The sequence below is a fragment of the Lampris incognitus genome, chromosome 8 (genome assembly GCF_029633865.1).
Source record: "Lampris incognitus isolate fLamInc1 chromosome 8, fLamInc1.hap2, whole genome shotgun sequence".
NCBI classification, from domain to species: domain Eukaryota; kingdom Metazoa; phylum Chordata; class Actinopteri; order Lampriformes; family Lampridae; genus Lampris; species Lampris incognitus.
The window spans coordinates 61,588,191-61,604,379 of NC_079218.1; the positions used below are offsets into that span (position 1 = coordinate 61,588,191).

Here is a 16,189-nt window from a genome sequence, read left to right on the forward strand (position 1 = left end):
ATTCATTCCTAGGGACAATTTAGTACAGCCGATCACCTGACCTACATGTCTGTGGGAGGAAACCGGAGTCCCCGGAGGAAACCCACACAGACACGGGGAGAACATGCAAACTCCACACAGAGGACGACCCGGGACAATCCACCAAGGTTGGACTACCCCGGGGCTCGAACCCAGGACCTTCTTGCTGTGAGGCGACCACGCTAAACACTGCGCCACCGTGCCGCCACCCCGGCAGCCACTCACGCCGTTTGACGCACATACATTTGAAGGCTGATGATTGGTGTTAACGTCACTGGCTAAAAGCACATGGTGCGTATGGAGGGGAGGGAAGGGGGGGGGAGGGGAGGAGAGGAGTGGAGTGGAGGGGAGGAGATAAGAGGAGAGGAGAGAAGGGAAGGGAATGGAAGGGAGGGGAGGGGAGAGGAGCAGAGAGGAGAGGAGCGGAGCAGATGGGAGGGGGAGCAGAGCGGAGAGGAGGGGGCGGAGCGGAGGAGAGGAGTGGAGGGGATGGGGGAGCGGAGCGAAGGAGAGAAGCGAAGGAGAGAAGCAAAGGAGAGGAGAGGAGCAGAGTTGAGGGGAGGGGGAGCAGAGAGGAGAGGAGAGAAGGGGAGAGAAAGGAAGGGAAGGGAGGGGAGGGGAGAGAAGAGAAGGGAAGAGAAGGGAGGGGACAGGAGAAGAGAGGAGAAGAGAGGAGCGGAGGGAAGAGAAGGGACAGGAGAGGAGAGGACAGGACAGGAGAGGAGAGGACAGGACAGGACAGGACAGGACAGGACAGGACAGGACAGGACAGGAGAGGAGAGGAGAGGAGAGGAGAGGAGAGGAGAGGAGAGGAGAGGAGAGGAGAGGAGAGGAGAGGACAGGAAAGGAGAGGAGAGGACAGAAGAGGACAGAAGAGGACAGGAGAGGAGAGGACAGGAGAGGACAGGACAGGAGAGGACAGAAGAGGACAGAAGAGGACAGGAGAGGGGAGGAGAGGAGAGAACTTACATTTTTATGGTCCTCTATCCAGGAAAGCAAGCCGTTGAAAGTGAAGCTAGCCCACTTGCCAGCATAGTAACTCCTCCTACAACGTATGATGATATAACGCCTCAGAAAACACATCACTCATCAAATAACAGGGACCATAATATTAAAACACAACATCACATCAAATAACAGGGACCATGATATTAAAACACAATATCACATCAAATAACAGGGACCATAATATTAAAACACAATATCACATCAAATAACACCGACCATAATATTAAAACACAATATCACATCAAATAACAGGGACCATAATATTAAAACAAAATATCACATCAAATAACAGGGACCATAATATTAAAACACAATATCACATCAAATAACAGGGACCATAATATTAAAACACAATATCACATCAAATAACAGGGACCATAATATTAAAACACAATATCACATCAAATAACAGGGACCATAATATTAAAACACAATATCACATCAAATAACAGGGACCATAATATTAAAACACAATATCACATCAAATAACACCGACCATAATATTAAAACACAACATCACATCAAATAACAGGGACCATAATATTAAAACACAATATCACATCAAATAACAGGGACCATAATATTAAAACACAATATCACATCAAATAACAGGGACCATAATATTAAAACACAACATCACATCAAATAACAGGGGCCATAATATTAAAACACAATATCACATCAAATAACAGGGACCATGATATTAAAACACAATATCACATCAAATAACAGGGACCATAATATTAAAACACAATATCACATCAAATAACAGGGACCATGATATTAAAACACAACATCACATCAAATAACAGGGACCATGATATTAAAACACAATATCACATCAAATAACAGGGACCATAATATTAAAACACAATATCACATCAAATAACAGGGACCATAATATTAAAACAAAATATCACATCAAATAACACCGACCATAATATTAAAACACACATCACATCAAATAACAGGGACCATAATATTAAAACACAACATCACATCAAATAACAGGGACCATAATATTAAAACACAACATCACATCAAATAACAGAGACCATAATATTAAAACACAATATCACATCAAATAACAGGGGCCATAATATTAAAACACAATATCACATCAAATAACAGGAAGCATATTACATTACATTACGTTACGTTACAGTCATTTAGCTGACGCTTTCATCCAAAGCGACTTACTTTAATCACATATTTTAATCACATATGACTTCATCATATGTGATTAAAATGTTGATAGCCTGGTTATTCAACAATAGGCCTACCATTTAAACAAATAAAGCAATCTAACCTGGTAATCAAATTCCAGTTAATAAGAGTAGAAGAATATATTTGTATTGCAGTTTAGTTTACTGTACTTGTACGTAAGACATGACAGCTATAGGTCATGTTCTCTACATTTATTTGATTTGAAAATGGAAATGAATCTGATTCCATATCTGACAGAGTTCAGGTAAACGGTGTCTGCAGATTTGTTACAGGATGTGTGGATATTCACATTCTGCGATTTCACCCAAGACCGATTTCTCTTAATGAAACATATTTCACGTTCACACAAAAACACATGAAAGCACGTAGTTCATCTGTAAAGGGCAGCAACATGAGTCTGATTCCTTGGAAACAGAATGTGATTATTCTGATGAGTGATGAGGTAACATGACCTCTAGAGTGCTTCATGATGACCATGTCGACTTCCTGTGTATTTACTGGATTATATTATTCTGGTGAGTGATGAGGTAACATGGGCTCTCTAGAGTGCTTCATGATGACCATGTCCACTTCCCGTGTATTTACTGGTTTATATTATTCCGGTAAGTAATGAGGTAACATGAGCTCTCTACAGTTCTTCAAGATGACCATGTCCACTTCCTGTGTATTTACTGGATTATATTATTCTGTTGAGTGATGAGGTAACATGGGCTCTCTAGAGTGCTTCATGATGACCATGTCCACTTCCTGTGTATTTACTGGTTTATATTATTCTGATGAGTGATGAGGTAACATGAGCTCTCTAGAGTTCTTCATGATGACCATGTCCACTTCCTGTGTATTTACTGGATTATATTATTCCGGTGAGTGATGAGCTCTCTAGAGTTCTTCATGATGATCATGTCCACTTCCTGTGTATTTACTGGATATTATTCTGGTGAGTGATGAGGTAACATGACCTGTCTAGAGTTCTTCATCAATCAATCAATCAATCAATCAATCAATCAATCAATCAATCAATCAATCAATCAATCAATCAATCAATCAATCAATCAATCAACCAATTTGCATTTTATACAGCGCTTTTCTAGCTGCAACAGCCACTCAAAACGCTTTACATTTCTGGTCCAATCTGAATTTCAGACATGATGATCATGTCCACTTCCTGTGTATTCTGATGCGTGATGAGGTAACATGAGATCTAGAGTTCTTCATGATGACCATGTCCACTTCCTGTGTATTTACTGGATTATATTATTCTGGTGAGTGATGAGGTAACATGAGCTCTCTAGAGTTCTTCATAATGACCATGTCCACTTCCTGTGTATTTACTGGATTATATTATTCTGGTGAGTGATGAGGTAACATGAGCTCTCTAGAGTTCTTCATGATGACCACGTCCACTTCCTGTGTATTTACTGGATTATATTATTCTGGTGAGTGATGAGCTCTCTAGAGTGCTTCATGATGACCATGTCCACTTCCTGTGTATTTACTGGTTTATATTATTCTGGTGAGTGATGAGGTAACATGAGCTCTCTAGAGTTCTTCATGATGACCATGTCCACTTCCTGTGTATTTACTGGTTTATATCATTCTGGTGAGTGATGAGGTAACATGAGCTCTCTAGAGTGCTTCATGATGACCATGTCCACTTCCTGTGTATTTACTGGATTATATTATTCTGGTGAGTGATGAGCTCTCTAGAGTGCTTCATGATGACCATGTCCACTTCCTGTGTATTTACTGGATATATTATTCTGGTGAGTGATGAGGTAACATGGGCTCTCTAGAGTGCTTCATGATGACCATGTCCACTTCCTGTGTATTTACTGGTTTATATTGTTCTGGTGAGTGATGAGGTAACATGAGCTCTCTAGAGTTCTTCATGATGACTATGTCCACTTCCTGTGTATTTACTGGGTTATATTATTCTGGTGAGTGATGAGGTAACATGAACTCTCTAGAGTTCTTCATCAATCAATCAATCAATCAATCAATCAATCAATCAATCAATCAATCAATCAATTTGCATTTTATACAGCGCTTTTCTAGCTGCAACAGCCACTCAAAAGCGCTTTACATTTCTGGTCCAATCTGAATTTCAGACATGATGACCATGTCCACTTCCTGTGTATTATTCTGATGCGTGATGAGGTAACATGAGATCTAGAGTGCTTCATGATGACCATGTCCACTTCCTGTGTATTTACTGGATTATATTATTCTGGTGAGAGATGAGGTAACATGAGCTCTCTAGAGTTCTTCATAATGACCATGTCCACTTCCTGTGTATTTACTGGATTATATTATTCTGGTGAGTGATGAGGTAACATGAGCTCTCTAGAGTTCTTCATGATGACCATGTCCACTTCCTGTGTATTTACTGGATTATATTATTCTGGTGAGTGATGAGCTCTCTAGAGTGCTTCATGATGACCATGTCCACTTCCTGTGTATTTACTGGTTTATATTATTCTGGTGAGTGATGAGGTAACATGAGCTCTCTAGAGTTCTTCATGATGACCATGTCCACTTCCTGTGTATTTACTGGTTTATATCATTCTGGTGAGTGATGAGGTAACATGAGCTCTCTAGAGTGCTTCATGATGACCATGTCCACTTCCTGTGTATTTACTGGATTATATTATTCTGGTGAGTGATGAGCTCTCTAGAGTGCTTCATGATGACCATGTCCACTTCCTGTGTATTTACTGGATATATTATTCTGGTGAGTGATGAGGTAACATGGGCTCTCTAGAGTGCTTCATGATGACCATGTCCACTTCCTGTGTATTTACTGGTTTATATTATTCTGGTGAGTGATGAGGTAACATGAGCTCTCTAGAGTTCTTCATGATGACTATGTCCACTTCCTGTGTATTTACTGGGTTATATTATTCTGGTGAGTGATGAGCTCTCTAGAGTTCTTCATGATGACCATGTCCACTTCCTGTGTATTTACTGGTTTATATTATTCTGGTGAGTGATGAGGTAACATGAGCTCTCTAGAGTTCTTCATGATGACTATGTCCACTTCCTGTGTATTTACTGGGTTATATTATTCTGGTGAGTGATGAGCTCTCTAGAGTTCTTCATGATGACCATGTCCACTTCCTGTGTATTTACTGGATTATATTATTCTGGTGAGTGATGAGGTAACATGAACTCTCTAGAGTTCTTCATCAATCAATCAATCAATCAATCAATTTGCATTTTATACAGCGCTTTTCTAGCTGCAACTGCCACTCAAAGCGCTTTACATTTCTGGTCCAATCTGAATTTCAGACATGATGACCATGTCCACTTCCTGTGTATTATTCTGATGCGTGATGAGGTAAAATGAGATCTAGAGTTCTTCATGATGACAATGTCCACTTCCTGTGTATTTACTGGATTATATTATTCTGGTGAGTGATGAGGTAACATGAGCTCTCTAGAGTTCTTCATAATGACCATGTCCACTTCCTGTGTATTTACTGGATTATATTATTCTGGTGAGTGATGAGGTAACATGAGCTCTCTAGAGTTCTTCATGATGACCATGTCCACTTCCTGTGTATTTACTGGTTTATATTATTCTGGTGAGTGATGAGGTAACATGAGCTCTCTAGAGTTCTTCATGATGACCATGTCCACTTCCTGTGTATTTACTGGTTTATATCATTCTGGTGAGTGATGAGGTAACATGAGCTCTCTAGAGTGCTTCATGATGACCATGTCCACTTCCTGTGTATTTACTGGATTATATTATTCTGGTGAGTGATGAGCTCTCTAGAGTGCTTCATGATGACCATGTCCACTTCCTGTGTATTTACTGGATATATTATTCTGGTGAGTGATGAGGTAACATGGGCTCTCTAGAGTGCTTCATGATGACCATGTCCACTTCCTGTGTATTTACTGGTTTATATTATTCTGGTGAGTGATGAGGTAACATGAGCTCTCTAGAGTTCTTCATGATGACTATGTCCACTTCCTGTGTATTTACTGGGTTATATTATTCTGGTGAGTGATGAGCTCTCTAGAGTTCTTCATGATGACCATATCCACTTCCTGTGTATTTACTGGTTTATATTATTCTGGTGAGTGATGAGGTAACATGAGCTCTCTAGAGTTCTTCATGATGACTATGTCCACTTCCTGTGTATTTACTGGGTTATATTATTCTGGTGAGTGATGAGCTCTCTAGAGTTCTTCATGATGACCATGTCCACTTCCTGTGTATTTACTGGATTATATTATTCTGGTGAGTGATGAGGTAACATGAACTCTCTAGAGTTCTTCATCAATCAATCAATCAATCAATCAATTTTGCATTTTATACAGCGCTTTTCTAGCTGCAACTGCCACTCAAAGCGCTTTACATTTCTGGTCCAATCTGAATTTCAGACATGATGACCATGTCCACTTCCTGTGTATTATTCTGATGCGTGATGAGGTAAAATGAGATCTAGAGTTCTTCATGATGACAATGTCCACTTCCTGTGTATTTACTGGATTATATTATTCTGGTGAGTGATGAGGTAACATGAGCTCTCTAGAGTTCTTCATAATGACCATGTCCACTTCCTGTGTATTTACTGGATTATATTATTCTGGTGAGTGATGAGGTAACATGAGCTCTCTAGAGTTCTTCATGATGACCATGTCCACTTCATGTGTATTTACTGGATGATATTGTTCTGGTGAGTGATGAGGTAACATGAGCTCTCTAGAGTTCTTCATGATGACCATGTCCATAGAGATGGACACTTCCTGTATGTTTACTGGTTTATATTTATCAGGGGAGTAAAGAAAGATAGAACTACTCACTGGTCCAGATGCAGAACTCTTTGTCCAACTCGGGCACAAGCTGCTGCAACCACAGACTCTACCAGACCTGCCAACAACAACATGTTAAAATGTCAGGGGATCATCTGAAATGTAAACTGACACTGGAAAAAAGTCAAATTTAAAATGCAAACGCTTAAATGGAAATGCTCAAACTGAAAGCTTACACTTAACAGATGAAATTGAAAATGGTGATAAGAAAAAGGAAGCATCGATTATGACACTCAGAATGGGAAATGGAAAAGGTTAAATGGAAAACTACATTTTTTTAGCATTTGCCCATTAACGTTTGGCTTTTTAAATTTCACCTTTTCCATGTGGCATTTGGCATTTCAAGCTGTATGTAAATGAAGAGGAGTGGCCCAGAGGCTGGAGAAGGGGTCTCTAACAGCTGGGGCACAGAGGCACAGTTGGGTAAAGTTGGGACTATATCCACAGATTTCAACTTCCTGGATGAAGGTACACAACGAGCTACAAGACACTGTTCACCAAACTGAGCCCTCCTGTAACATGAACACTGGTCTCTGTGTACAGCAGGTGTGACATGACTGCACAGGAACCATCTACAAAGTGCAGTACAGGGCATCCGGGTGCCGTGGCGGTCTATTCCATTGCCTACCACCACTGGTTCGAATCCCCGCGTTATCTCCGGCTTGGTCGGGCATCCCTACAGACACGGTCGTGTCTGCTTGGGTGGGTGACTATTCTATGAGTGTTGTACGGCTATTATTTAAAAACAAAGGTGGCTGAATGAATTTTGATTAAATGTGAGTGACAGACAGGATTTTTTTTGTTGTATGTTGATAAAGTGAAGAGCCCACTCCTTGATACAGTCATCAAAACCACGAGGAGCTGTTTCAAGGCCCTGGAGAGTGACAAGATTCTTCAGGCAGCTGGGAGTTTGTTGGACCTGAGGGAGTGGCCTGCTGAGGAGGCAGACCTGGCCAGATACAGAGCAAACCATCTCCGTGTCATCACAGACCACTTTGCTGACATACTGGATTGGGGGGAGGGGGGGGGGCTGTGACAGGGGTCAGGCAGGGCACCAGGACTGGCCAAGTATAAAAGCTGATCAGAGCGCTGCCCCGGGTCCAACAGAGCAAGGTATGGGCAGGCGTCTGTTTTTTTGGGGGGGGATTTTTCACCCTTTTTCTCCCCAACTGTACTTGGCCAACCACCCCATTCTTCTGAGCTGTCCCGGTTGCTGCTCCACCCCCTCTGCCGATCCGGGCAGGGCTGCAGACCACCACATGCCTCCTCCAATACATGTGGAGTCACCAATCGCTTCTTTTCACCTGACAGTGAGCAGTTTCACCAGGTGGACGTAGCGTGTGGGAGGATCACGCTATTCCAACCAGTTCCCCCACCCCTTCCCTAACAGGCACCCCAACCGATCAGAGGAGGCGCTAGTGCAGCGACCAGGACACATACCTACATCCGGCTTCCCACCAACAGACACAGCCAATTGTGTCTGTAGGGACGTCCGACCAAGCCGGAGGTAACACAGGGATTCGAACCAGTGATCCCCATGTTGGTAGGCAACGGAATAGACCGCTACACTACCCGGCCACCCATGGGCAACAGACCCTGATAAGCTGCAGAGCTTCCCAACCTGCTGATGGTGGTTGAGCTGATCCTCGTGCTGCGACCATGCACCGCTGCCTGTGGGTGTGGCTTCAGTAGCATGAAGCACATTAAAAGAGAGTGGCGGAGCAACCTTGCAGCGGAAACACTGTGGAAGCTGCTGTACGTTAACCCCGAGGGGCCAGCAGCTGCTGATGTCAATGCGGTGCGTGCTGAACAAAGATGGCTGTCAGTAGGGCAGAGAGCACGTGGGTGTATGTGTATGGGTTCATCAGGGTTTAGATGTGAAACATCTGCTACAGGCTGTTCTCTCACTCACTCACTCACTCACTCACTCACTCACTCACTCACACACACACACACACACACACACAGTTAAGCTCACTCGTTCACAGTTAATGAGTCCATCTCTGTGGAGAAGGTGGATGGGTGGACAGGGGGAAGGGTCATACCATTTCCCATATGCAAGAATGTTTGTTGCTACGCATCAATGACACACAGTCCTTCTTACGTGTTTCATTTAATTAAATAAAGATTAGACAGGACAATTAACTATAGTCTTTGTTAACCGCTAATTCTGACCCACCATTGAACATTGATGTGTTGCTGACGTGTTACTGATGGGTTACCGATGTGTTACTAACGTATTACTGACATGTTACTGATGTGTTATTGACGTGTTACTGACATGTTACCGACGTGCTACTGATGTGTTACCGATGTGTTACCGATATGTTACTAACATATTACTGACATGTTACTGATGTGTTATTGACGTGTTACTGACATGTTACCGATATGTTACTAACATATTACTGACATGTTACTGATGTGTTATTGATGTGTTACTGACGTGTTACCGATATGTTACTAACATATTACTGACATGTTATTGATGTGTTATTGACGTGTTACTGACATGTTACCGACGTGCTACTGATGTGTTACTGACGTGTTACCGACGTGCTACTGATGTGTTACCGATGTGTTACCGATATGTTACTAACGTATTACTGACATGTAACTGATGTGTTATTGACGTGTTACCGACATGTTACCGATGTGTTACCAACATGCTACTGATGTGTTACTGATGTGTTACTGACGTGTTACCGATGTGCTACTGATGTGTTACCGATATGTTACCGATGTGTTGCTGATATGTTACTGACGTGTTACTGATGTGTTACCGATATGTTACTAACGTATTACTGACATGTAACTGATGTGTTATTGACGTGTTACCGACATGTTACCGATGTGTTACCAACATGCTACTGATGTGTTACTGATATGTTACTGATGTGTTACTGACATGTTACCGATGTGTTACTGACGTGTTACCGATGTGTTACTGATGTGTTGATGTGTTAATGATGTGTCACTGACATGTTGCTGATATGTAACTGATGTGTTACTGACGTGCTACTGATGTACTACTGATATGTTACTGATGTGTTATTGACATGTTACTAATATCTTACTGACGTGTTACCGATATGTTACTGATGTTACTGATATGTTACTGACGTGTTACTGATGTGTTACCGATATGTTACTGATGTGTTATTGACGTGTTACTGATATGTTACTGATGTTACTGATAAGTTACTGACGGTTTACTGATGTGCTACTGATATGTTACTGATGTGTTATTGACATGTTACTAATATCTTACTGACATGTTACCAATATGTTACTGATGTTACTGATATGTTACTGACGTGTTACTGATGTGTTACTGATATGTTACTGATGTGTTATTGACGTGTTACTGATATGTTACCGATATGTTACTGATGTGTTACTGATATGTTATTGATGTGTTACTGATATGTTACCGATACATTACCGATATGTTACTGATGTGTTACTGGCGTGCTACTGATGTGTTACTGATATGTTACTGATGTGTTACTAATGTGTTACTGACATGTTACTGATACGTTACCGATATGTTACTGATGTGTTACTGATACGTTACCGATATGTTACTGATGTGTTACTGATATGTTACCGATACGTTACCGATATGTTACTGATGTGTTACTAATGTGTTACTGATGTGTTACTAATGTGTTACTGACATGTTACTGATATGTTACTGATGTGTTATTGGCGTGTTACTGATGTGTTACTGATATGTTACTGATGTGTTATTGGCGTGTTACTGACGTGTTACTGACACGTTACTGATGTGTTAGCTCTCCTGTGTTGATTCAGATTCAGACTTTATTCATCCCAGAAGGGCAATTCAGTTCCACAATCTACCCAGACCACACACAATCTACCCACACCATACAAAATCACCCCACACCATACACAATCTACCCACACCATACACAATCTACCCACACCATACACAATCTATCGACACCATACACAAACTCACAGACAAGCAGCAGTCAGCAGTATGTCAGAGACAACAGACCGATCAGTACGTGGGCAAGAGATGCAAACTGGCGCCCTCGTGTGGCCATGCATGCAGATTCACATGAGGACCAGGCGAAGTATAAACATTTGCAGAATTTAAAAGACTAGAATAAATAAATGAATAAATGAAGCTTCCTAAGATGCATTGCACGTTACATTCCACCACTACATTCAGTGAACGTACAGGCCCACAAGCCATGTGACAAACACACAAGGTATAAACCAACTACTGTGGTTTAAAACAAAATAGAGCATTTATTTAAAATGACTACTCTCAGCATTTAACAGCCTGACAGCAGAAGGAATGAAGGACTTAGAATAGCGATTTGTTTTCCTAGGGGGCGCTTTATAGCGCCGGCCGGAGGGCATTACAGTGAATTGACTGGACGGGACGTGGTCATATTGCATATATTGCTCTGTTCGTGCCGGGGAACCCGGTCCTTGGGGTGGACCCACTCTGGTGCAGCGTATTTTGGGGTTTGAAAGCAACTCAGAGGCAGTGTTTGGAAAATACACATATCAGCTTTTCTGACACTCCCACCACATACGGAATCACCACTGGTTTACGCTTAGGCAGCTGTGGTCCTCCTCCTCTCTTCCATCGGCTGGTGCACTGGTTGGGGTCTTCCTGGCTTTGACAAATGCCCAGTTAGGATAACCACACTTAACCAGGGCCTGTTTAATGTGGGATTTCTGCCCTTCTCCGGCTGCTGTGTCGGTGGGGACCTTGTCAGCTCAGTGGTACAGCGTCCTGATGACTCCTAGTTTGTGCTCGTTGGTTTCAGTCGTTATACATCTGTCACCATCTTACAATGCTGTGATGGCAACATTACCCAATCCTCTGTGAACAGTACACATGGCCATTGAAACTCGAGTTAGTGGTCACACCCATATTTGCATAATGTGGGATTTCTCTCCTTCCCCAGCCACTGTGTCGGGGGGGGGGGGGGGGTAAGAGTACATCAGTCAACATCTTACAATGCTGTGATTGCAACTATTCTCCAATGTTCTGTGAATAGTGCACATGACCATTGTAACTCTAGTTAATGTTCATGGCAGTTTGAATATGAAACCAATCGTTGTTTTCGGTTGGTATTGACTACTGCCATGCTGTCCTCTTTGGTCTTCCACTCAAGTGCCTTCATACACTTCAATTGGTCCAGAATACAGCTGCCCGTATCATTACCAGAACTCCTTGAACTCCTTCCATAGATCACATCACTCCTGTTCTTCAGCAACTCCACTGGCTCCCTGTTAAATACCGCATTGACTTCAAGATCCTGCTGCTCACCTTTAAGGCCCTTAATAACCTAGCTCCTTCATATCTTTCTGGACTCCTTCATATCCACACGCCCTCCTGCACTCTCAGATCTTCTTCTGCTCTCTAACTCACTACACCATCGGCCCGCTTGACTACCATGGGGTCTACAGCCTTCAGTCATTCTGCCCCCCACCTTGACTACCATGGAGTCTACAGCCTTCAGTCATTCTGCCCCCCACCTTGACTACCATGGAGTCTACAGCCTTCAGTCATTCTGCCCCCCCCACCTTGACTACCATGGAGTCTAGAGCCTTCAGTCATTCTGCCCCCCCCACCTTGACTACCATGGAGTCTACAGCCTTCAGTCATTCTCCCCCCCCACCTTGACTACCATGGAGTCTACAGCCTTCAGTCATTCTGCCCCCCACCTTGACTACCATGGAGTCTACAGCCTTCAGTCATTCTGCCCCCCCACCTTGACTACCATGGAGTCTACAGCCTTCAGTCATTCTGCCCCCCACCTTGACTACCATGGAGTCTACAGCCTTCAGTCATTCTAACCCCCCCACCTTGACTACCATGGAGTCTACAGCCTTCAGTCATTCTGCCCCCCACCTTGGCTACCATGGAGCCCACAGCCTTCAGTCATTCTGCCCCCCACCTTGACTACCATGGAGTCTACAGCCTTCAGTCATTCTGCCCCCCACCTTGACTACCATGGAGTCTACAGCCTTCAGTCATTCTGCCCCCCACCTTGACTACCATGGAGTCTAGCGCCTTCAGTCATTCTGCCCCCCACCTTGACTACCATGGAGTCTACAGCCTTCAGTCATTCCCCCCCCCCACCTTGACTACCATGGAGTCTACAGCCTTCAGTCATTCTCCCCCCCACCTTGACTACCATGGAGTCTACAGCCTTCAGTCATTCTCCCCCCCACCTTGACTACCATGGAGTCTACAGCCTTCAGTCATTCCCCCCCCCACCTTGACTACTATGGGGTCTACAGCCTTCAGTCATTCTGCCCCCCACCTTGACTACCATGGAGTCTACAGCCTTCAGTCATTCTGCCCCCCACCTTGACTACCATGGAGTCTACAGCCTTCAGTCATTCCCCCCCCCACCTTGACTACTATGGGGTCTACAGCCTTCAGTCATTCCTCCCCCCCACCTTGACTACCATGGACTCTACAGCCTTCAGTCATTCTGCCCCCCACCTTGACTACCATGGAGTCTACAGCCTTCAGTCATTCTCCCCCCCACCGTGACTACCATGGAGTCTACAACCTTCAGTCATTCTGCCCCCCACCTTGACTACCATGGAGTCTACAGCCTTCAGTCATTCTCCCCCCCGCCACCTTGACTACTATGGGTTCTACAGCCTTCAGTCATTCTCCCCCCCACCTTGACTACCATGGAGTCTACAGCCTTCAGTCATTCTGCCCCCCCCCCCGCCCCGCCTATGGAACTCTCTCCCACAAGACATTCACAACACTGACTCTCTTTCAACCTTCAAATCCACCTCAAAACGCACCTTTTCAAACTGGCATATTCAGTCTGATCCACGCTTCACTGAGTTTTGTGCAGATGCTGATTTATACTTATCTGTTGTGTTCACTTTTTATCATCTACCCTGCTTTGTTTTGATGGTATGCTGTCTGATACAGTGCTGCCGGTTTTTACTGTGTTCTGTAAGGTGTCTTTGAGTGCTCTGAAAGGCGCCCACAAGTAAAATACATTATTATTAGTATCATTATATTATCATTATGGTGCCACTGTATTGTTTATAAGGGTGGAGTACCTGCAGTCAGCTGAGGCTGAAGAGGTCACTTAGCTGATGATGATGAAACGCTGTGTCCAGATGAACTGATTCAGCTTCTGATTTGCTAACCTGCACTACTGCGCATGCGTAGAAACGAGAACGCTCGCTGCTCCTCGTCTACAGGTTATTCTTTCTTGTCCTGCATTAAGTACAGTAACCATGTACATACCGGAGGAACGGGGCTATGTCGCGTTCAAAGCCCTGTTCTCAGGGCAGTTATGCGACACACTCACATGTGCTTATATGTTCATCTGGCAGCCGTCTGTAGCTACAGCCACGTGACGAGGGGAGCGCTTAACATTAACTTCCCGTGCTAACGAGTCGCGCGACGGAGCGTTAATTACTCCTTCAATGGGTAATTATGTCACGTCTTGCAGGCTCGCTGTGATGCAGCGGAGCTGCAGCCTGCGGCTGGACACCACCTCCTCCTCCTCCTCCTCCGCTCCGCTGCGGCTGGACGCCACCTCCTCCTCCCCGCTGAAAGTCGGAGGCACCGGACTCTGGCGCCGAGCGCCGGCGAGAGCTTCTGTCAGCGCAGCAAACCGCCCGCACAGAAACACCTGTTTTAACCACGGGGTAAACACGGCTTACCTGTTCCGAGGACGACAACGTCGAACTCCGAGGGCAGCGCCTCGGCAGCCATGTTGGAGGTCAAGTCACGTGACAGCGAGGCGCGCCGGTGCGCGCTTCCGTCAGACACGTGACGCCGCTCCGCCCGTCGCGGCGATGCGGAGGCGCGTCCGCCGTATTGGACCGGGCAGGACCGCCCTGTCGGCCGACCGCGGTGCGTCGCGCTGCCGTCGGCGGGTCATTATCCAGGTGGAAGACAAAACGCTCCTGAGGGCCTCGGTAGTTCTGCTATCAACGCTAGACTTACGGGACCCGCATCACGCGGCGGACAGTGAGGGTTGCAGACACGCGGTTGTTATGTGTGGGGTTGGCTTGTTTTCCGCGTGCAGAAGCCCCTGTTCAGCATAACCCCGCGTACACGGAACACGTGTAACGTTTTTGACACCGGGGATGGCTCCTGTCCACGCCCCCATCGTTTGCCACCGAGGGTGGCTCCTGTCCGAGTCCCCATCATTTGCCACCGGGGGTGGCTCCTGTCCGCGTCCCCACCATTTGCCACTGGGGGTGGCTCCTGTCCACGTCCCCATCATTTGCCCTCGGGGGTGGCTCCTGTCCGAGTCCCCATCATTTGCCACCGGGGGTGGCTCCTGTCCACGTCCCCATCATTTACCCCCGGGGGTGGCTCCTGTCCACGCCCCCATCATTTGCCACTGGGGGTGGCTCCTGTCCACGTCCCCACCATTTGCCACTGGGGGCGGCTCCTGTCCGTGTCCCCACCATTTGAGTTTTGCGCTCCGGCTCAACAGCTTCCTCACTTCGAAATGCTGAACCAAGTCGAAGGAGTGCCTCTCGGAGTGATAACGACTGAGAACAGCTGAACCAAGTCGAAGGCGTGCCTCTCGGAGTGATAACGACTGAGAACAGCTGAAGCAAGTCGAAGGAGTGCCTCTCGGCGTGATAACGACCGAGAACAGCTGAACCAAGTCGAAGGAGTGCCTCTCGGAGTGATAACGACCGAGAACAGCTGAACCACGTCGAAGGAGTGCCTCTCGGCGTGATAACGACTGAGAACAGCTGAAGCAAGTCGAAGGAGTGCCTCTCGGCGTGATAACGACCGAGAACAGCTGAACCAAGTTGAAGGAGTGCCTCTCGGCGTGATAACGACCGAGAACAGCTGAACCAAGTTGAAGGAGTGCCTCTCGGAGTGATAACGACCGAGAACAGCTGAACCACGTCGAAGGAGTGCCTCTCGGAGTGATAAGGACCGAGAACAGCTGAACCAAGTTGAAGGAGTGCCTCTCGGAGTAATAACGACCGAGAACAGCTGAACCACGTCGAAGGAGTGCCTCTCGGAGTGATAACGACTGAGAACAGCTGAACCAAGTCGAAGGAGTGCCTCTCGGCGTGATAACGACTGAGAACAGCTGAAGCAAGT

At 45.2% G+C, this 16,189-nt stretch overlaps 1 protein-coding gene across 2 annotated transcripts in view; it reads right to left on the reverse strand.

Moving 5' to 3' along the window:
• chm (CHM Rab escort protein) overlaps nucleotides 1–14,839 on the reverse strand; it is a 106,596-nt gene extending 91,757 nt beyond the window's left edge. For both annotated transcript variants that reach the window (XM_056284492.1, XM_056284491.1), the window contains exons 1-3: nucleotides 14,776–14,839; nucleotides 7,069–7,135; nucleotides 988–1,063 (exon numbers count right to left, since the gene is read on the reverse strand). In XM_056284492.1, coding sequence (XP_056140467.1) covers nucleotides 988–1,063; nucleotides 7,069–7,135; nucleotides 14,776–14,827 — 195 coding nt within the window. In that variant the 5' untranslated portion in view covers nucleotides 14,828–14,839. The remainder of the gene's footprint in view (nucleotides 1–987; nucleotides 1,064–7,068; nucleotides 7,136–14,775) is intronic.
• Between the last annotated feature and the right edge of the window lie 1,350 nt (nucleotides 14,840–16,189).